This window comes from Pseudorca crassidens, chromosome 2 (genome assembly GCF_039906515.1).
Source record: "Pseudorca crassidens isolate mPseCra1 chromosome 2, mPseCra1.hap1, whole genome shotgun sequence".
Lineage (NCBI taxonomy): Eukaryota > Metazoa > Chordata > Mammalia > Artiodactyla > Delphinidae > Pseudorca > Pseudorca crassidens.
Window position 1 is genome coordinate 9248854 of NC_090297.1, and position 22743 is coordinate 9271596.

At 51.5% G+C, this 22743-nt stretch overlaps 1 protein-coding gene and 1 non-coding gene across 3 annotated transcripts; both read left to right on the forward strand.

Moving 5' to 3' along the window:
* Window positions 1-7414: 7414 nt before the first annotated feature.
* On the forward strand, window positions 7415-7541 carry LOC137220315 (small nucleolar RNA SNORD22). Its single transcript, XR_010941618.1, has one exon. It is a non-coding gene; the product is annotated as a small nucleolar RNA SNORD22 (small nucleolar RNA).
* Window positions 7542-12465: 4924 nt separating this feature from the next.
* On the forward strand, window positions 12466-22305 carry MIIP (migration and invasion inhibitory protein). 2 transcript variants are annotated; one of them, XM_067720843.1, is made up of 10 exons: window positions 12466-12586; window positions 14319-14514; window positions 14764-15099; window positions 15526-15607; window positions 19261-19369; window positions 19455-19507; window positions 20208-20337; window positions 20498-20594; window positions 21558-21692; window positions 21977-22305. In XM_067720843.1, the coding sequence occupies exons 2-10, from the start codon at window positions 14401-14403 to the stop codon at window positions 22007-22009; spliced, it is 1089 nt and encodes a 362-aa protein (XP_067576944.1). In that variant the 5' UTR covers window positions 12466-12586; window positions 14319-14400; the 3' UTR covers window positions 22010-22305. The 2 variants fall into 2 exon arrangements, with proteins under 2 accessions (XP_067576944.1, XP_067576954.1); XM_067720853.1 differs by having other exon boundaries at window positions 14764-15090.
* Window positions 22306-22743: the final 438 nt, after the last annotated feature.

Here is a 22743-nt window from a genome sequence, read left to right on the forward strand (position 1 = left end):
CAGCTTACTGTTCCTATGCAAACTCTCTTTGACGTGACAAAGTCTGCAGGCAGTATTTTGAAATGACCTTAACTTCGTTTAGGGGAAGTTCCCACTGTAATCTGCCTGTGGGTTCCTCCTGACTCTTGGAAGGAATCTGATACTCTCAGAGGAGCAAAAGGCGTAACTGATCTTTGAGAACCAGGAAATCTAGAGTGATTTCTTTACAGATTTCGCCATAACTCTAAACCATTCATTTTTCACTTAAAAAGTAATGACTCAGACTGGTTCACCCTAGTTTGTCTTCTGAGAAATTGGTTGTGACCTTTTCTTTCTTTTTTTTTTTTTAAAGGGCCCTCAGCAGTGGCTTGGGCGTGACTAGTCAGTTTCGCTGACCCTGCACACCTGTCCCCTGGGCTCTGCACTGCCCACTGCCTGCGCTGCTTATCCATTTCAGAGGCCTCCACACCTCAGCGGATGGCATCCTCGTCCCTCCAGATTCCCAGGTCACAGACTTGGGGCGTGATCTGGACTCCCCTGTCACACGTGCTGCATCCAACCTGTCAGTTTCTGTCTTAAAAATACACCTCGCCCCTGACCATTTCATCCACTCCATTCACAGTCACGGCTCTGACCCGTGTTACTACCTCTAACTCAGCCCCTCCTCCCACCCTGGCCCTCTCACACTTGTTTCAAAGCAGCAGCCAGAGTGACCTTGACGTAGGCTGGAAGTAGAACCCAGCTCGTATTACTCCTTTGCTCAAAATACAGCTCTGGCTCCCTGTCCCACCCAGAGTCGAGGCCCAAGTCCTTGTGGTGGCCTTTCAGGATCCACTGCCCCTGATTGCCCCTCCCTCTTCGGCTCCCTCTGTTTCGGCCACACTGGTCCTTGCTCTCCCTTGAAACTGCTGCCCACAGTCTACCGTACAGCCTTTGCCTGGCTGACCCTCTGCCCGTGGTCCAGAATGCACCACAGCTGACTGACTACTTTACCTCCAGGTCTGCTGAGACGTCACCTCATTGAGGTCCATGCACACCCTTCCCTGTTAAGATCCCTCTCTCGCCTCACCCCTGGCACTTCTGAGTACCCTTCTGAGTACCCTCCTACCTAGTCATCTGAGCAATATTGTCTGTGTCTGCACCTGCTAGAGCATAAGCTCTAAGAACATAAGCAAAACATGAGAGTTTTACATGTTTCGTTCATTGGTAAAGCGCCCAGGGTCTAGACCAGTGCCTGGCACAGAATCAGAACTCAGTAAATACTTGCTGAATTAACAGATCCTGCCCTGATAACACAGTCGCACCATTTATCAACCCTCTAGCGCCGGGGGACAGAAGTAACAAATGCTACTGGAAACTTCCGATAGGTAGGCATGGCGCCTAGGGGCTTTCAAGTGTGTTGTATGTTTAGTAATTAACATTTTCCACTCCACTGTGGAAACTGAGGCTCAGAGAGGTTGGGACTAGTTCAGACATCAGCAGCTGGAGGGTGATGGAGGCTGGATTGGAGCCCAAGTCCAAATTCCCCAAAGCCCAGTGGCTTTTGAACATTTTTTTACCCTGACCCATTATTAGAAATGCATCACGATTGAGTACACACATATATGTGCGAGTGAAACCAAAAAAAAGTCAATCATTACCCCTTTTCTGCAATACACAGGTATTTTCTCATGAAGAAGCTGCTGTTTGCAACCCACTAAATTGCTCACCAGCCACTCCTGGGTCGTGACCAGTCGTTTGAAAAACGGTGTTCTACCCTCTTTGCCTCACTCAACACCTCCTAGTTCTTTATTCCCAGTCAAGGCCAGACTCATTCCTGTGGCTCCTCAGACTACCTCATCTGCCCACTGAGAGTTCTGGGGAATCAAGAGCCTGAGATTTGGGGCCCTTCGGTAACAGTGTCGCAATTTAATCACGGAATATGTAGCCGGGAATGTACCTCCCTGTTCCAAGCGCTGGGTCCTGCTCACAGATGTCAGCTAGGTTCACTCTGACCTCCAGGCCAGGGTTTTCTGTCTCTGAGCCAGACTCAGAGATTAGAACAGGCAACTTCTATAGAGAGCTTGGCTTGTGTCAGACATGCATACGCGTGACTGCCAATCCTCTCAAAAACCTAGTGATCGATTTTCCCCTTTGTACAAACGATGAAGTTTATTCATCAAAATATTTGAGTGCCTGCTGTATGCCGAGCATGGTTCTGGGCATTGGAGACGCAGCAGTGAATAAGGTGGAAAAAAATCCCTGCCTTTATGGCGCTTACATACTTGTGGGGGAAGGCAGACAGCAGGCAAAACCACTGAGTTAAAGAGTATGTCAGAAGATAAGGGCTATGGGGGAAAATGGGGCAGGGAAGGTCAGGGAGGGGGTAACAAGAGTGTGGCTGGGGTAGGCCTGGCTGAGAAGATGATGTTTGAAGAAAGAGCCGAATGAATTCGGTAGGGAATGAAGCCCTGTGGACATCTGGGGCGGGGCATTCCAGGCAGAGCCGCATGTGTAAAGGCCCTGAGGTACGAGCATGCCAGTATCTTCAAGGAACAAAATGAGACTAGCATGGCTGGAGCAGAGCAAGGGAGGTGGAGAGCAGTTGGACTTCAGTTGCGAAAGGAACCAGGGGAGACTGGGGTCTTGCCGGCCACTGTGAGGACCTTGGCTTCACCGTGAGCGAGGTAGATGCCATGGAGAGTTCCGAGCCAAGGAGTGACGTGAGCTGACTTACTTATGCTCGAGCGGTCCCGGGTCCTGCTATAGGGAGAGTAGACAAGAGAGTAAGGATGGAAGCAGGGGGGACCAGTCAGGAGGCAAGTGCAATATTCCAGGGAGGAGAGGATGGTGCCTTGCACCAGGCGGTTCTGATGGAGGCTGTGAAAAGTGGTCAGTTCTGGAGACCTTTTGAAGACAGAAACAATGCAATGTGCTGATGGACTGGATGAGTCACGGCTGACTCGGGTTTTGTCCTGGGTCGGTGGCAGGATGGGGAAGCTTCCTGGTGGAGCAGGTGTGGGAGAGAAGATCGGGAGTTTTGTTTTGGACGTGTTGAACTTAGGGTCCCTCTTCCATAGTTGGATATGTGAACCTGGAGTTCAGGTGACGTCTGGTGCAGAGACGCACACTGGGGAGTCAGCATGTGACAGTGGCAATCACAGCTTAGGGTTCCTGGAATGCAGAGCCTAAAGCAGAAGGCTTGTGCGCCCTCGTTTTAATCGGCAGAACGACCCCAGAGAAACGCAGTGAGGGCGGGGGGGGGGCGGTCAGAAGGAGGGAGAGCCAGCAGGGGTGTGCGTGGTGGAGTTGGCCGCCACCAAATGTGACCCTGAGGAGGCATGGAATAAGTCTCGGCGCCCCTTCCTGGTGGAGAGGAAGGGGGCAGAATTTATTCACCGTCTCCCTCTTCCAGCTGGTGAAGATTTGCCCCATGGGACATTGACTCTGTGCATTTCTGGGTTGCATATTGAAATGCTTGAGCACCAAGTGGGGCCCGCGGGGGGTGGTGGAGGTGAGAGGGCCAGGACTCAGGCAGGGGGTGTGGCCAGGCGAGTTGCGTTTGCATCAGACCACTCAGCCGAGGCAGAGCTGGAACAAAAGGCGGGTAAGGCCAAGAGGGTCTGAAGCGTTCACCCGTCCGATCACTCAGATCTGCTCTTGCCTCCCCGCCCTTCTTCCCCGAGAGGGGAGGTCTAAGTCCCATTAAACCGAGTCCCCTTCGAGGTGATACGGTCGGTCCCTCGTCCACCCCCATTCCATGGCCAAAGCTGCAGCTAGTCTGATTATTTCCTGGTGGGGTCACCCAGATCTTCATCCCCGAGGGATCTGAGCCCTTGGCTGTTTGCCCTGGGTGGGCTGTGATTGCCGCAATTGCCACTTACTATTTTCAGTGGGTGTGGAGACACCGAGAGACACCAGAGGAGGTTCTGGAAAAACCTCTGCCTCATTTTGTACACGCTGTCCTGACTCCTCATGGGGATGGGAATCTATTAGCCCCAGCAGTACAGTAATTCTCTTTGCCTGCTGGTCCACCAGCAGAGAGGCCCAAAGACCAGGTGATGGTCACGTCTTCAAGTTCATTGGGACTGTGGGACCCTATTGTGTCCCCTGGCAGAAGTTTCCTAGCCCCGGGCACTGGCACTTCCAACGGGGCAGAGCCAATGTTTGCAGGGATAGGAAACGCAAGTTCCACAAGCGCTTCACTGCGAGCAGTAGGGAGAGGGTCCACCCTCTGCTTCCCTTCCCCATGTAATCTAGCCTCAGGGGACACAGCTGCATATGTCAACTTCCTGGAGAACACAGCTGTAGCGTATGGTCCCTGAGCTATGTCTTTAGCAGGACATGCCACTCGGGTGTTGGGGTCCCTGGTAAGATCAGTGGATCCTTTAGTCAGATGCCCATTGTCCCACCTGTTCTGCAAAAAAATGGGTCCCTTGGTGTGAGACAATGTGGTGTGGCATACCACGTCACTACATCAGGCAGCCTTAAGCCCTCAGGTGGTGGTGCGGGCAATAGCCCTGAAGGCAGGTCAGGCGAACCCTTACATGGAGTAGCATCAATTTCAATAAGTACAAACCGCTCCCTTTAGGGTCAAAGGGGACCTGATGTAATTGATCTGCCACCAGATCAATGGCTGGCTGGTCTCTTGGAGATGTCGTATCAAGGGCTCAGCTTTGGTCCTGCAGACTAGGGGTCCAGCAGCAGCAGGACCGAGCCTTTAGGAAAGGAGCCCAGGCTACTTCACCCCGTCATCTTGGCTGCTCTGTCCCTGGGCCCATCGCACCTGCACTGGGGTGGCTGAGCAGAGAGGGGGGCTGATATTTACCAGCTGCATCGTCCGTTCCAGCTGGTCGTGGGCCGTCTCCCAGGCAGCAGATGTCCTCTGGTGGATTTGAAACATGAGACACCAAGATGTGATCCCGTGCGCCCCCATGTACCGGACAGCATTGGTTCATCTTCCCCCTTTCCCCAGTTCTTGGCGCTAGTCTTCTGATCTCTTTCTCCTGAGCTCTGACCTCCAGTCACACCATTTGCCACCACCCAGGAGATTGTGTATCATCTCTTCCTTAGACTGTTCCTTAGACTGTCTTCCTTAGACTGTTCTAGAGGCCACCCTGGTGGCCCTCCTCATGAATGGATGACCAAGTGTACAGCTCACAGCTCTGACCACCAGGAGGATTAACCTTCATCCCTGAGGCGGCATCATGGCATAAGAGTGGAAATGGTCCATTTCCAGTGAGGGCAAACATACTGCGCCCAGCTAGGCCAAGTTCTTTATTGTTTGCTTACTTGCTTCATACCTTTTAATAGCTTTATTGAGATATAGTTAACATACAATAACTGCCCATGTTTTTTTTTTTTTTTTTTTTTTTTTGCGGGCCTCTCACTGCCGCAGCCTCTCCCATTGCAGAGCACAGGCTCCGGACGCGCAGGCTCAGCGGCCATGGCTTACGGGCCCAGCCGCTCCGCGGCATGTGGGATCTTCCCGGACCGGGGCACGAACCTGCGTCCCCTGCATCGGCAGGCGGACTCTCCAACACTGCGCCACCATGGAAGCCCTGCCCATGTTTAAAGTGTACAATTTGATAAGTTTGGGCAGATGTATGCACCTATGAAAGCATCACCACAATCAGGACAGTGAACAAACCCATCATGCCCCAAGTTTCCTCGTGCCCCATCATCATCCCTCCCGCCCACCCCATCTCCAAGCAACCCCTCATCTTTCTGTCACTATAGATGAGTTTACATCTTCTCAAGTTTTATATAGACTGAAGATTCAGTGTGTACTCTTTTCCCACTCAGCAAAACTTTGTTTTTTTACTTTTTTTTTTTTTGGCCGTGCAGCTTGCGGGATCCTAGTTCCCTCACCATGGATTCAACCCACGCCCTCAGCAGTAAAAGTGCAGAGTCCTAACCGCTGGACCGCCAGGGAATTCCCAGCATAATTATTTTGAGATGCATCCGTATTGTGTGTGGACAAGTAGTTTGTTCATTTTTATTGCCGAGTAGTATCCATTGTATGGATGGATGTACCACGATTTGTTTATCCATTCCCCCCTTGATGGACATTTGGATTTACAATATGGCTGCTATGAACATTCATATACAAGTCTTCATATAGATTATATTTTTTCCCTTAGATAAATGCTTAGAAGTAGAACAAATGGGTCACGTATGTTTAACTTAAAAAAAAAAACAGCTTTACTGAGGTACAATATATGTATCATAAAATTCACTCTTTTTGTTTGTGTTTTGTTTTGTTTTGTTTTTTGCGGTACGAAGGCCTGTCACTGCTGTGGCCTCTCCCGTTGCAGAGCACAGGCTCCGGACGCGCAGGCTCAGCGGCCATGGCTCACGCTCCGCGGCATGTGGGATCTTCCCGGACGGGGGCACAAACCCGTGTCCCCTGCATCGGCAGGCAGACTCTCAACAACTGCGCCACCAGGGAAGCCCCTAAATTCACTCTTTTTAAATGTACAATTCAATCATTTCAGCAAATTTACAAAGTTCTGCAGCCCTCATCACCACAATCCAATTTTAGGATATTTTCATTACCTCACAATGATCCCTCCTGCCCATTTGCAGTAAATCTCTGTTCCCACCCAGACACATGGAACCACTAATCTTATTTTCTGTCTCCATAGATTTGCCTTTTCTGGACATTTCATATAATTGGAGTCATCAGTATGTGGTCTTTTTTGTATGGCTTCTTTCACTTAACGTTGATGAGGTTCGTCCATGTTGTAGCACGTGTCAGTACTTCATTTCTTTTTATTGCCATTTTCTGTTGTATGGATACCACATTTAGTTTGTCCATTTATGAGTTGATGGACATTTGGATTATTTCCCCTTTTTTGTGGCTATAATGAATAATGCTGCCAGGAACATTCTTGTACAAGTCTTTGTGTGGACGTGTTTTCATTTCTCTTGGCTAGATACCTAGCACTGGAATTTCTGGGTCATATGGTAAATTTATATTTAACTTTTTAAGATACTGTCAAACTGTTTTCTGAAGTGATTGTACAATTTTACATTCCCACCAGCAGAGCACATGGGTTCCAGTTTTTCCCTGTCCTCGCCAATACTGGTATAGTGAGTCTTTGATTTTACATGCCATCATTTTAGACACAGAAATAGTTACGCGGCGGTGTCTCATTCTGGCTTTATTTTACATTTGCCTAGCAAATGGAGTCTAGAGCAAGAGAAGACTCTAGAAAGACAGATTGGGATAAAAGCTGCTGCTAGGTGTATTAATGGTGGGTAAGGATGCTGAGCTGAGTCTCTGACCAGCCTCAACAGGAGAGTTCTGTGACGTGGAGCATCTTTTTGTGCTTATTCACCATCTGTATGTATCTCTTCTTTGGTGTTCGATTCTTTTAATCATTTAAAAAATTGGGTTGCTTGTTAGCCAAGACATGGAAGCAACCTAGGTATCCATCAACAGATGAATGGATGCCAATGAGGAAGGCAAGCATCCTGTCTTACCCCTGTTCTAGCCCCAGAGCCTGTAATGGTGAACCCGCTGGAGCTAACTGGGAGAGAGGATGAGAACTTGTTCCATAAGGAACTGTCTAAGATACAGCAAATGTCTGTGGACAGCATTTGCTTGGCTTTTCTTGGCGATTCATAGCGAGAATAGTTTTGGCTATTTTAGATACTTGGCTAATTACATGATGTTCTCATTCTGCAGCAGCTTGTTCCTTGTTCCTGTATCACCCCTGGAAAGCCTCCCGAGTTAAAAGGTACCATTGCCACTTACCTGCTTGTTCACCCAAAGGTCCAGCCCCTTGTCTGGAGCCTGAGAATGATTTCAGGGGAAAGGAGTAAGCCATATTTCTGCTCAACTCCAGTCTGAAGTTAAGAGGTCTGAAGAAAGAACAAAGCACACATAATGGAATCCAATTCTTGGAAGACATCAAAAATGGAACATTCTTGGGAATTCCCTGGTGGCCCAGTGGTTAGGACTCTGTGCTTTCACAGCTGAGGCCTGGGTTCAATCCCTGGTCAGGGAACTAGGATCCCACAAGCCGTGAGGTGCAGCCTGAAAAAAAAAAAAAACAGGAACTTTCTTATACAACCTAGCTGTTCAAATTAGCATACAATCCTTTCAGCCTTTCTAAATAAAAGTTTTGGTTTTTTAACCTTAAAACAAACAAACAAACAAAAAAACAGATGAATGGATAAAGAATATGTGATTTATATATATATATATATATACACAATGGAATATTACTCAACCATAAAAAGAATGAAATATTGCCATTTGCAGCAACATGGATGGATCTAGAGGATATCATACTAAGTGAAGTAAGGCAGACAGAGAAAGACAAACATTATATGTGGAATCTAAAAAATAATACAAATGGACTTATTTACAAAACAGAAACAGACTCAGAGACATAGAAAACAAACTTATGATTCAGGGGGAGGGATAAATTAGGAGTATGGGATTAACAGATATACACTACTACATATAAAATAGATAAACAACAAGGATTTACTGTATAGGGAACTATAGTCAATATCTTGTAATAACCTATAATGGAAAATAATATGAAAAATATTTAACTAAATCACTTTGCTATACACCTGAAAATAACACAATATTATAAATAAACTATACTTCAATAAAAAAAATTGGGTTGTTTTCTTGTGAGTTGGGAGAGTTATTTATATAATCTGGATACAAATTCTTTATTAGACATGTGATCTGCAATTATTTTCTCCAATCTTGTGGCTTGTATTTCCACTCTCTTAACAACGTCTTTCAAAGAGCAGAAGTTATTAATTTTGACAAAGTCCAATTTATCCATTCTTCTTTTAGAGATTGTACTTTTGGTGTCGTATCTAAGAAATTTCTGCTTAATGCAAGGTCACAAAGATTTTATTCTCGGTTTTCTTCTAGAAATTTTATAGTTTTAGGTTTTACAATTAGGTCTATGATACATCTTGAGTTAATTTTTACATATGGTACAGATATGGTACAGATAGAGGGTTTTAAAATTTTTGTTTTGTTTTGTGGTGTGTGTGTCATTAGCATATGAACATCCAATTGTTCTTGTACCATTTGCTGAAAAGGCTGTCCTTCCTCCACTGAGTTGCCTCTGCATCTTTGTCAAAAATTAATTGATCATGTATGTGTGAGACAATTTCTGGACTTTCTATTCTATTCATTTATTTGTCTACCTTGATGTCAATACTACACTCTCTTGATTACTGTAGCTTTTTTAAAAAATTTATTTATTTATTTATTTATTTTTGGCTGTGTTGGGTCTTCGTGTCTGTGCTAGGGCTTTCTCTAGTTGCGGCAAGTGGGGGCCACTCTTCATCACGGTGCGCGGGCCTCTCACTATCACGGCCTCTCTTGTTGCGGAGCACAGGCTTCAGATGCGCTGGCTCAGTAGTTGTGGCTCACAGGCCTAGTTGCTCCGCGGCATGTGGGATCTTCCCAGACCAGGGCTTGAACCCGTGTCCCCTGCATTGGCAGGCAGATTCTCAACCACTGTGCCACCAGGGAAGCCCGATTACTATAGCTTTATAATAAATCTTAAAGCAGGTAGCGTAGGTCATCTGAATTTGTTGTTTTCAAAATTGTTTTGGCTCTCTAAGTCCTTTGCACTTCCATATGAATTTTAGAAATTGTCAGTTTATACAAAGAAACTTACTGGGATTTTATTTGGGATTTTATTTGGGTATTGAGTCTATAGGTCAATTTGGGGAGAATTGATATCTTAAAAATTTGAATTTTTCAAGCCATGAACACAGTATATCTCTCCAATTATTTAATCTCCTTTAATTTCTCTCAACACTGTTTTATAACTTTAATATATAGGTCTTGTATTTTGGGGGTCAGATTTATCCTTAAGTATTTAATTTTTATATTTCTTGATGTATTTTAAATGGTTTTTTAAAAATTTCAGTTTCTGATTGTTTATTGCTAATATATAGAAATACGACTGATTTTTGTATATTGATCTTGTATCTTGCAACTGCAAAACCCATTAACGATTCTAGTAGCTTTTTTGTAGAGTGCATGAGATTTTCTGTTATCATGCTGTCTGTGAATAAAGAGTTTTACTTCTTCCTCTCTGTTCCAGATGTCTTTGATTTTTCTTATTGCACTGGTTAGAACTCTAGTGTAATATTGAATTGAACTGGTGATAGCAGACATCCTTACCTTTTCCTAATTGTAGGGAGAAAGCATTCAGTCTTTTATTATGAAATATACTGTTAAATGTAGGTGTTTCATAGATGCCTTTTATCAAGATGAGAAAGTTCCCTTCCAGTCCTAGTTTGCTGCAAGGTTTTTTTTTAATTTTTATAAATTTATTTATTTTTGGCTGCGTTGGGTCTTCGTTGCTGTGTGCAGGCTTTCTCTAGTTGTGGTGAGCGGGGGCCACTCTTCGTTGCGGTGCGCGGGCTTCTCATTGCGGTGACTTCTCTTGTTGCAGAGCACGGGCTCTAGGTGCGTGGGCTTCAACAGTTGTGGCACATGGGCTCAGTAGTTGTGGCTCGTGGGCTCTAGAGCGCAGGCTCAGTACTTGTGGCACATGGACTCAGTTGCTCCAAGGCATGTGGGATCCTCCTGGACCAGGGCTCGAACCTGTGTCCCCTGCATTGGCTGGTGGACTCTTAACCACTGCGCCACCAGGGAAGCCCCAAGATTTTTATTTTTAAAGATTTTTATTAATTTAGTTAAACTAAAAAAAACCCCACTTCACCCATTTCTCCTACTCCTTGCCTCTTGCAGCCACCAATCTCTTTTCTGTATCTATGAGCTTGCTTTTTGTTTTTGTTTTTTTAGATTCCACATATAAGAGAGAAATACTGTATTTGTCTTTCTCTATCTGACTTATTTCACTTAGCATAATGCCTGCAAGTTCCATCCGTGTTATTGAAAATGGCAAGATCTCCCCTTCTTTTTTTTTTTTTTTTTTTGCGGTACGCGGGCCTCTCACAGTTGTGGCCTCTCCTGTTGCGGAGCACAGGCTCTGGACGCGCAGGCTCAGCGGCCATGGCTCACGGGCCCAGCCGCTCCGCGGCAGGGGGGATCTTCCCGGACCGGGGCACGAACCCATGTCCCCTGCATCGGCAGGCGGACTCTCAACCACTGCACCACCAGGGAAGCCCAGATCTCCCCTTTTTTACGGCTGAATCATAGTCCATTATAGATATATACTACACTTTCTGTATCCACTCATCCATTGCTGGACACTTCGGTTGTTTCCATATATTGGCTATTATAAATAATGCTGCAATGAACATGGGGGTGCATCTAGCTTTTCAAATCAGTGTTTTTGCTTTCTTCAGATAAATACCCAAAAGTGGAATTGCTGGATAATAAGGTAGTTCTATTTTTAAATTCTGAGGAAATCTCAAACCTCCATACTCTTTTCCATAGTGGTTGCACCGATTTACATTCCCACCAACAGTGCACAAATGTTCCCTTTTCTCCACATCCTTGCCAACACTTGTTATTTCTTGCCTTTTTAGTAATAGTCATTCTAACACATGTGAGGTGATAACTCATTGTGGTTTTGATTTGCATTTCCCTGATAGTTATTGATATTGAGCATCTTTTCAGGTACCTATTGGCCATCTGTCTTCTTTGGGAAAATGTCTATTCAGATCCTCTGCGCATTTTTAAGTTGGATTGTTTGGGGTCTTTTTTGCTATTGAGTTGTATGAAGCTGGAAGATTTTTTTAAAAATCAGAAATGAGTGTTGGATTTTGTCAAATGCCGGAACATCTCTTTAAAAGATTGTGGCACGCCAATTGCAGCTACTAAGAAAAAGGGACAGTGCTTGGTGGATTTTTCTGTATCTATTGAGATGGCTTTTCTTCCTTTCCTTTCGTCTGTTAATTTGGGAATTATACTGACTGCCTCTAAAATGTTCTGGTCAAGTCACTTCATCTCTCATGACCTCGTTTTTTGCTTTGTCTGTAAAACGGGACAATAATATTCATCTTAAAGCACATTTATGAGGCCGGCATGCATTGGCATATGGAAAATACATGGCGCAAAGTAGGCACTCCATATAAACTTGCCCATATTTTACAGACTGGATCACAGCTACCTGTGTTCGTATCTTACCCGCTGCCTCTCCCCCTCCTCCAGGAAAGGACCCTTCTTAATTCTTTCCTGCCTCCCAACGCTTAGTACAGTGCCTCTTGGCACAAAATAGGCCTAAGTACTCGAAAGAAAGTATGAAAGCATGGGTCACTGGCCGCCGCCTACCCACAGCTGCATCTTTTGGCTCTGCGGAAGCATCAGGTCCGGACTCTGACACTGCCGTCACCAAACGTGAAATAGCCGCGGCCTTGTCTTGACCAATCGGAGCCCGTCTTCTGGGGTCCCGCCCCATTCCGACTATCGACCGCTAGACCTGGGAAGTTGACCAATCAGATGTTGAGCACCGTCGTTATCCCCGCCTCAGTGTTGAAAAGGCAGTTTCTGAAGGCGAAGTAAAGCTCGCAAGAGCGTCCCGGCTCCGCCCCACATCTGACCAATCAGGGCTCCCGGATCAGGCCCCGCCCCCCCGGCCGCCGAAGCGTAGGGTGGCCTGGGCGGAACTCCCGGCAGCGCAGGCGGCGGTGGGCTGCGCGGCTCCGGGGCTTCCTAGAGGTGAGTGAGGCAGTGGCGGGGCCGGGTATGGAGAGGAAGGGCTCGACGGGTTGCCTCACGTACGCCCCCACGGAGGGTCCGTGGCCCGCGAAGGGAAAGAAGAGGGAGGCTGAGTCTCCCTTTCCCGGGGGTCCCGCCCTTTTGTTCCGCGGCACCGCAGCTGGTACTCTTGCTGCCCCAGTTTCTCTTTTGAACGTCGCCTTCCCGTTACCTTGGTGCGGCTTTAGCTTTCCGGAGCGCCGCCGGAGCCGGAGGTGTTCTCTTTAACACCGTGCGAAAACGGAGATCCTCCAACTATAGGTCTGCCCCAGAGTCAGATAAGGACGGGGGCCGGGAGTCCCTGTCCTGCGGATGAGGCTTTTTATCCCGCTTGTCTGCACCACCCCCCGCACAGTCTGTACTCGCATCTCCGCTGCCCCCCTTCCCTGCATGGGTATATGTGGGGACGGCTCCAGGGTAGCCTGGCTTCTCTCTGCTTTAGCCACTGCAACCGGGCCCTGAGGAGGGGGCCCGGGTGTGGGCGGTCCACACGTGAGGAGTGGTGGTGGGAGGGCTGGGGTTCTGAGAGTAGGGTGTCTGTCTGGACGCAGTGTTAGAAAGGGATCGTGTGTACTGGGGGAGACTCAGTTTCTGGGTGGAGGCATCTGGGCTCGGGACTCTGAGGGAAGAGGAAGCCTCTTCCCCTAGTCTGCAGAAATCCCTTCCAGCAGCATCAGTGTGTCCCTGAGTCTGGATCCCTGGGGGGCCAAAGGCTGGGAGAAGGAGGAGGCAGCTTCCCAGGCCCCCCTCCACACTGTTTGGGGAAAGGCTGGCATAACCGTGTACCCCGGAGCCCGGTTTGGGTTCAAATCCTGGCTTTGCCACCTACAAGCTGTGTGACTTGGGGCTAGTAGCTTAACTTCTCTGAACTTTGGTTTCTTCATTTGTAAAAGGGAAGAAGGAGGGAGGGCAGGAGAGAGGGAGGAGTCCCTTCACAAATCTGATTTGTGTTGAATTTGAAAGTTATCATGCTTTACATCTGTGGACTTGCTCTAGTTGTCTTCTACAAATTAATCTAGTAATTTCATAGTTAAGGTTGTTAAAGAGGGATTTTTTTTTAAGATGTTGGGGGTAGGAGTTTATTAATTTATTCATTTATTTTTGCTGTGTTGGGTCTTCGTTTCTGTGCGAGTGCTTTCTCTAGTTGTGGCAAGTGGGGGCCACTCTTCATCGCGGTGCGCGGGCCTCTCACTATCGTGGCCTCTCTTGTTGCGGAGCACAGGCTCCAGACGCGCAGGCTTAGTAGTTGTGGCTCGTGGGCCTAGTTGCTCCACGGCATGTGGGATGTTCCCAGACCAGGCCTCGAACCCGTGTCCCCTCCATTAGCAGCAGACTCCCGACCACTGCGCCACCAGGGAAGCTCGTTAAAGAGGGATTGATCTCTTTTGACATGTTAGGAAACACGCTGTGGCCAGTGTAATAATAATAGGCATTTACTGAGTGCTTACTGTGTGTGCCAGGCACTGTACTAACATTTAATATACATGATCTCCTTTAATCCTTACAACAGACTTATGAGGTCAATGCTGTTATCATCTGTTTGGCAGATGAGGAAACTGAGGCATAGAGAGGTTAAATAACTTGTCTGAGGCTGCACAGTTAGGGAGTATCAAAGTGGGGATTTGAACCCCGGCCTCTGGCTCTGCAGGGCAGCCTCCTCAGCGCTATGTTGTGCTGTCTATCTTGGCTTCAGGTAGGAGAACTTGGCCGTGAGGGCGCTCTGTGGTCCGGGAGTCGGTGACACCTGTCGTGGGAAGCCAGTGGATACGCCTGGGATGGTGGAGACCAGAGATCTGGCACAGCTACGGCAGCTCAACCTGGAGCTCCTGAGGCAGCTGTGGGTCGGACAGGATGCCGTGCGGCGGTCCGTGGCCAAGGCAGCCTCAGAGGTGAGCGCCTTGGCCAAGTCCCGGGAGTGAGGGAGGGGCTGCCTAACCCTCAGGCCAGAATCCAGGGCTTCCGGGTCCTCTCGTGCAGCATGCCCATTTTACTGATGATGAGAAAACTGAGTGAGGCCCAGAGTGGGAAGGGACTGGCCTGGGACATGCAGAGGCTGGAGCAAGGGTGAGGACCAGGCCTTCATGCCCAGTGCAGGCCAGCTGGGTAGATGGCTGGGTGAACTGGCCTCTCTGTTCCAGTCAAGCCTGGACTCCAGCAGCAGCTACAACTCAGAGATGCCATCATCCCAAGAGACGTCCTCAGTGGCCTCAAGAGCCTCCTGCCCACAGGATGCCCACCGAGGTGACCCCTGTGATAGGGACGGGGCCAGCTCCGGGGTGGTCTCTCTCCCACCTGCCAGGTGCCTCCACCAGGAGCCCCCGGGCCCACTGAGGCCCTGCTCGGCTCCCCTGCTGGCCACCTCAGACTCGAGCGACCCAGAGCCTTCAGCAGAGCTGGACAGTCTAGACACCCAGGAGGCACAGGCCCTGAAGTCCCTCCTGGCTCAACGGAGCAAGCTGTCCGAGGTAATGCGGGTGAGTGGAGCATCCACTGACGGGCACGTCCTCGAGCCTCAGTTTCCCCCCTGACAGATGCACTCATGGGCAGCCTCCCTTCCAGGGTGAGACTCCTGGGAGGTACCGTGAGTCAAGTCCAGCTCAGCCTAAGTGCTTGATAAGTTGTGGCCATTAGTTTCTCAGACAACACTTTGGGAAGAAGGTGACCAGCCCCATTATGCAGATGGGAAGACGGGCGTTCAGAGGACAGACTTGTTCAAAGACACATATGGAGGCGGGTGGGGGCCAAACTCTTGTCCTCCAGCCCCCAAGCCCTCGGCTGAGCCCTGGGGCCCCTGTCAGTGTATGAGTTAAGACACAGCCCTTTTCCTCCCTGCAAGGTGGGACCTCCCTTGGGCCAGGCCTGCTGGCCTAGCCCTTGCCCGTCTTTGCCTCCCTCCTCAGCCGCGAGTGACCAACAAGGAGTCTCCAGTGCCTGAGAAGAGCTGGCGCCTCAGACCGTGCCTGGGCTGCGACTGGATTGCAGGTGTGACTAGCCCCCGTGCCCGGGGCGCGGGTGGAGGCCCCCGCTTGCTTCTGCGCCTGCCTGCGCCCCCAGCGGGCGCTGCTGCTCTTTTTCCGACTGTTCCACCCCCCTCGGGGAGCACCTTCAGTACCGCGTCTCCTGTCTCAGCCCTTGGCACAGTGACAGGCACAGAGATGGTGCTCACCGAGTGTTTGTTGAATGAATGAACAAATCAGAGCTGCTGTATTTTCTTGGCATTTATTGTGTGCCAGGCCCCTGTGAAACTCTGTATGCGTGTCATCTCTTTATGTTTTACTGCCCATCCCCCCACTCCCCCAGCACTCAGTGGCTTCCTGGCTGGTCTCCCTCTGGGCTCTTTCACCCCCATTATCATCCATTTTCGGCACAGCAGCCAGAACTAATGTTTAAACACGGGAATCAGATCACGTCACTCAGAGTACTTAGCACTTAGAGTAAAATCTGAAATCCTTATATAGAGTTTTGAGGTGTGATCTGGCTTCTGCTTGGCCCCGTGACATGGCCTCTTAACCATCTACCTTCTGACTCCTCACGCCGGCCTCCTTGCTGGTCCTTGAACTTGCCATGCTCACGGCCACCTCGGGGCCTTTGCACTTGCTGTGCCCTTTGCTTTGAACGCACCTCCCCAGGTTCACACCTGCTGGTTCCTTTTCGTCACTGAGTGTTCAGCTCAAATGGTAGGCCTTCCACGAGCACAACGTTGTAGGGCCACCACACCTGCATCCTTGCCTGTTGCATCAGCCGTTTGTATGTTCCTTGTATCATTCATTCATTCTCAGAAGTCATCTTGTTTGCTTGTTTCTTGTCTGACTTCTCCGGTGGACTGTAAGCTCTGTTGGAGCAGGGGCCTGGCCGTCATTTTTGTTGCTGTGCTCCCCGAGTCTGAGCCTAGAACGGTGCCTGGCACGTAGTAGGCCCTCAGCCAACGCTGGCTGAGTGAGTGAGCGGGCGGCCCTAGGAGGTTGGTGCTATCGGACCCCCACTTTCACAAAGGAGGAAACTGGTGTACAGAGAAGTTGAGTTGCTGCCCCAAGGCAGGTGCTCTGTGGGGCTGCTGAGACCCTGCGGTGGTGGGGACACAGGCCCCATCCCAAGGACTTCCCTGACTGCCAGCTCACTGCTTTGCTTCCTGTCTCTAGGAAAGTAGAGGCGGCTGCCCCCTGCCTGCCCTGTGTGTGTGTGCGCACGTGTGTGTGCGCACGCCTCTCACCCCCCTTTCCGAGCCCCCGTCCTGTCCCTGCATTTGTGTGCTTGGGCCCCATCCCTTCTTGGCTCCCAGAAGTTTTTTTTTTTAATTAATTAATTTATTTATTCTTGGCCGCGTTGGGTCTTCGTTGCTGCACATGCGCTTTCTCTAGTTGCAGCGAGCGGGGGCTACTCTTCGTTGCGGTGCGCAGACTTCTCACTGCAGTGGCTTCTCTTGTTGCGGAGCGTGGGCTGTAGGGGCATGGGCTTCAGTAGTTGTGGCACGCAGGCTCAGTAGTTGTGGCGCATGGCTTAGTTGCTCCGTGGCATGCGCGATGTTCCCGGACCAGGGCTCAAAACTGTGTCCCCTGCATTGACAGGCGGATTCTTAACCACTGCGCCACCAGGGAAGTCCCTCCCAGAGGGTTTTTTCCCTGTAATTCTCTCCTCTCCTTCCTCCACCATCACTCTGCCCCGTCAGTATATGAGCGCCAGGGAATATTAATGACAATTGATTTCAGTGAGTGCTTATTATGTGCCGGGCCCTGTGCCAAGAGCTTTCCTCTGCTTCGCTCCCATTCACTCCTTAACTTCTCACAATGATCTGATTAGGTGGATGCTGTTACTGTCCCCACTGGCAGATGAGAAGGCTGAGGCATCAAGAGACTGAAAAACTTAGCAAAGTCTCACATGTGGTCAGGGGTAAAGCTGCAGTCTGTGATTTCCCATCCTGAGGAAGCATCGCTCCCTTTATATCCTGCCTTTGCTTCTAGTTACTGCCCGTGTTCTCTGCTTTTCTTTATAACAAAACTCCTCAAAAGGGCCATCTAGACTCGCTGTCTCCAGTTTCTCTCCCTGACTTTTTCTTAAACTGGACTTCAGCCCCTGACACCCTCTGACGCTGTCTTCGGCCGGGTCAGCAGTGACCTCTGCATTGCCAGCTCCCAGCTCAGTGCTCAGTCCAGAGCTTTCTTGGCCCCTGGGTAGCGTGGACACAGCGGCCACTCCCTCCTCCCCGAAGCTCTTTCTTCCTCTGACTTCCAGGCCCGGACCCCCGAACTGGCTCTTCCCCACTTCCCTGGCTGCTCTATCCAGTCTCTGCTGGATCCACTTCCTTGTTCCACATTCCAGAGGCCCCCCCTCAGTGCCGAGGCTCTCCATGCTCTCTTCTCCCTGACTTTATCTCTACCCGTGCTGCTCCTCTGAATTCCAGACTTGTATATCTGGCTTTCTTCTCTGCAGAGCTCATTAGGTATGTTAGACTAATCTCAGGTCCAAAATCAAGGTCCTGATTTCTGCCCCACCTGGTCCTCCTGCAGTCTGTTCTATCTCTGTTAGTGGCAACTCCATTTATGGAGCTAATGGCCATAATCTTGAGATCAGCCTTGATATTTTCCTCTCCTTTTCAAACACTGTGCATCCTGGTAGTCCTGCCTTCCATGTATTTCTAGAATTTTACTGTTTGTCTCCACCAGGATGCCTGCAGTAGCCTCCTAACTGGTGCCCCTGCTTCCCCTCACCTTGCAGCAGCCAGAAGGGGGGTCCTATAAAAGTACATGACTGATCTGATTGCGTCACTCCTTGTCCCCAAACCCACCGCTGGCTTCCCAGCCTCATCTCCTCCACCCTCACCCCTACACCTATTTTTACCTCCTGGGTGTTCCTTAAACATACCAACCACAGCTGCCCCAGGGCCTTTGCATTTGCTCTTCTGTCTGCCTGGGATGTCCCCACGGCTCCCTCCCTCCCTTCGTCAGGTCTCTGCTCAGGTGTCACCTCCTCAGGGAAACTTCCTCTGGCTCCCCTGCCCTACCAAGTTCAGTTTTCTGACTCTCTTTTATTTATTTATTATTTTGGGCTGCGTCGGGTCTTAGTTGTGGCACACGGGCTCTTCATTGCGGTGCACAGGCTTCTCTCTCTCTAGTTGTGGCGTGCAGGCTCAGTAGTTGCAGCACGTGGGCTTAGTTGCCCCGTGGCATGTGGGATCTTAGTTCCCTGACCAGGGATCAAACCCGCGTCCCTTGTGTTGGAAGGCAGATTCTCAACAACTCGACCACCAGAGAAGTCCCTCCTGACTCTCTTTTATTTCCTGGCAGGTGTCACCCCTCAATGTTGTATTACAGGTTTCTTTGGTGACTAGCTCGTCTGTTGCCACATTAGAAAGTAAGCCTCATGAGGGCAGGGGCTTTGTCCAGGTAGCTGTTCTTTCCCCAGCACGTAAAACAGTGTCTGGCCCGTAGTAGGGGCTCTATAAATATTTTTTGCGTGGACGATTGGATATGCATGAGGGTAGACAGACACGAGACAAAACCAACAGTCACATGAGTGGAGGTCCCCTCCAGGTCTGTACGAGGTATGGTGGGGTCAAAGCAGGTGGCCTGGGGTGCTAGTGCCCAGCTTCCCCTGAGTCTTGGCCACACAGCAGCTCCTTTGTGTGTTGCCCGCTCCAGGGTCTCCGGACAACAGCTCTCCTGTCACCAGCAAGCCCGAGGCCTTCTTCTCGAAGCTGCAGAAGTTCCGGGAAGCCAACAAGGAGGAGTGTATTTGCAATGACCCTGAGTGAGCAGCGGCAGGCGCGGGGCGGGCAGGGCGGCGGGCTCAGGGCCTGTGTCACCCTGGCCTGCTCACCCTCTCGCCCTCACAGATCCCAGTTCCTAGGCCTGCAGGAGAGTAGTGCTGCGGAGGGGGACCACGAATGTGAGTGTAAACGCTCGGCGGCTGCCCTGTAGCCCAGCTAAGGCCTGGGGGCCTGGGGAGGCAGCTGGGGACGGGGGGGAGGGAGGCCTGGGGTCCAGGCAGGGGGGCCGCGAGCCTGGGGTGAGCTGAGGCCTGGCCTCAGGGGGAACAGGGCCTGCCCTGTGCTATCCACCTCGCCCCTTGTCCGCGCCTTCCGTTTTCTCCCAGCTGCCTCATTTTCCCATGTGTCCCCACTCCCTCCACCTCCTCTCCACACAGGGGTCGTCTGGGTGGGCAGCGGGGGGGGGACGTTCCAGCTCAGTCATGTGGGCACCCAAGTCTTTGCTGTGGGTTTGCACGAGCAGCATACAGTGTATACATGTCTGTACATATGTGTGTGACGCGTGTTCCTATGGATGTACGTGTGTGTGCACCCTGTGTGTGTGATTACAAGTGTAGGCACGTTCATGTGTGTCCACAGATATGACTGTATGAAGCCGTGCTTTGTGTTTGCACGGATGACATTTGCACATGTGAAGTTGCTGGCATGTGCACGCGAGTGTCACGCTTGAGTAGAAGGCGGTGCTCAGTGTTGTTGCATGTGAGCACGTGTGCGTGTGCATGCTCTGTCTGTGTACACGTGGGTGAGCCTGTGTGGTTGGGGTCCAGGGACCTAGGTTCCCTGGCTGAGGGGGGCTTCTGCTTCTCACGGATCTCACAGGTGTGTATTGTTACTGTGTCAACCGGCGCCTGTTTCTGGTGCCTTCGGATCCCGGCACCCCCTGCTGCCTGTGCCGGACACCACGGGGCCAGCGGGGTCCAGAGACCCTGGCAGAGCCAGCGCAGGTCAGGTGAGTGGCCAGAGTAGGCAGGACACCGGGGGGAGCTGTAGGGGCAGCCGCAGCTGAGGACGAGAGCAGAGCCTGGGGCCTGTGGTTTTGAGGGAGGGCAGGATGGGCCACAGCGGCCTGGAGGCGCCTGCAGCAGTGCCCCCACTATTACCCCCGCCAGGGTGAGGATCCCGCTGTCTGTCCTGGACCCCCCGCACCGGTACCGCATCCACCGGCGGAAGAGCTTCGACGCCTCCGACACGCTGGCGCTGCCCCGGGTGAGGCTGGCCTTGGGGCTGTCCCCTGTCTGGCTTAGGTCTCTGGACGTGTCCTGAGGCCCAGAGGGCCAGGGACTGTCCCAAGGCCAATAGCAAGGCTGGGCTGAAGGACCGAAGTCTCTGGGGTTAGGGCTGGGCCACTCATGTCATGTGTACCGTGCTTGTTCCCTGAGGGAGGCTGGGCTCCCCACCCAGCCCCTGGCTTCCAGGAGGACTGTCTGCCCGTGCAGTGCATTGGCCTAGTGCACACGGGCCCCGTTTCTTGCGCTCTTGTGGCCACATGCACAGTCCTTAGGGCGATTATCTCGTGGAGCCACAGCAACTGAGAGTGCAGGTACGACTGTTATCCCACTTTACAGATGAGGAGACTGAGGCAGGGGGAGGTGACTTGTCCAAGGTCAGCGGGATGGAAGAGCTGGGATTTCAACCTAGGTCCTTTGTGTCTCCTGGGTAGGACAGGGGTCACTGGGGACCCCACTCATTCCCAGTGGAGTCCGGAGGTGCTGGGGTTGCGGGGAGGAGAAGGGGTACTGAGGAAAGTCAGTTTGCTCATCTGTAAAATGGGCACAACATACTATCCTCAGGCTCATGGGGTGGACAAGGGGCAGGTCAGTGAGTCAATACCTGTCGGGGGCTTGAGGCAGAACTTGGTCCACAGGACGTGCTCCATCAGCGTCCACGGCCTTCCCTCCACCCATCTGTGGTCGGGGCCCAGGGCCTGGGTCAGCAGGGTTAGGAAAGGGAGGCCTGGGGTAACAGTGGTGGATAAGACCCCTGCCCTCGGGGAACCTCAGTCCATGGGGGACACTGATTGGGAGGCCCCTTCACCCTCATGGGGGACACAGCCCTGTCCTAGAGGATGCTGCCAGTCCAAGGGGAGAGGTACAGCCCCTCCCTGGGGTGTGCCCAGTCAGTGGGGAGCCCCGCTCCAGGCCAGGCACCTTAACCCTTTGCTCTCCACAGCACTGCCTGCTGGGCTGGGACATTCTTCCTCCAAAGTCTGAGAAAAGCTCAGCCCCCAAGAGCCTGGACCTCTGGTCCAGTGTCTCTTCTGAGGCCCAGCGTCGGAAGCTGTCAGCCACCAGCCCTTCTCACCGGGTACGGTCCAGGGAGCCCTGGGAGAGACAGACGCCTTGGAGCGGCCTGGGGACCGCAGAGTCCTGGGGGGCAGGATTGGGGTAGGAGTGCAGAGCCTGGAAACGGCTCTCTGTGGGGTTCCCTGGCCCTAGCCCTGGCCCTGACCCACGGCACCTCTCCAGGCACCACTGCTGCCTGCTGGCTACCCCACCCCACCCTGGAAGGTGACCCCAACTCTGAGATCCAGAAGGGGACGAGGCTGCCCCCAAAGAGGCCCCCCTGACACTCTTCCCTTCACTCTCCAGGCCGTGCCAACGTGGGTCCCAGCCCCACCCTGATCTGGTCAGAACCCTCCATGCCCCAGCCCCGTGCCGCCCGGCCGAAGCCCTGAGGACTGGCCACTGGGAGGTGGACAGTGCCCCTACCGTCGTTTCAGCCTCTCTCCTCCGGCAGGGGCGCCCACGAGAGGGGAGCTTTGCCCAGCCTCAGCTGGAGGTGGACTCTGGCCCCACCTTCCTAGGCTGGGCCGGTGGGTGGCCTCAGGCCTGTCTCCTTCCTGGGGACAGAGGAGACCCTGGGGTTGGGCCGAGGGGCTTCCGTGACACGTTTGTAAATAAAGCTTAGCACTCCCGCAGCTCCAGGTTCCCACGTGCGCCGGCTCTGTCCTGCTGACGCCCTCAGAGCCCTAGAGGCGCCCTGGCCTCGGCCTGCCCCCCTCACTTGCAGAAGGACACCTCTGACAACCTGTGCTGGGCAGGGTGGATCCAGTGCCCTGAGTGTGGCTCTTTGTGCAGCTTCTAACTCTGGGTAGGTGGCCTCCCCACCAGATAGGTGGGGGTGAGGCTCCCCAGAGTAAGGCTGAGGCCAAGGTCAGCGTTAAAAATCCATCTCAGCAAGGGGCTTGGGGTCTCAGGCTGTTCCCTGTGGATGAGGCTGGAGCTGTGACAGTGGGGAATGAGTGAGCTCTCCCCTTATTCTTGGCCCCTGACACTGGGGTCCAGTGATGGAGGGACTCTCTTGAAGTCCCTGGGCCAGGTGGCTCCTTCACTCCCATCTCTAGCCCAGCCCTAGA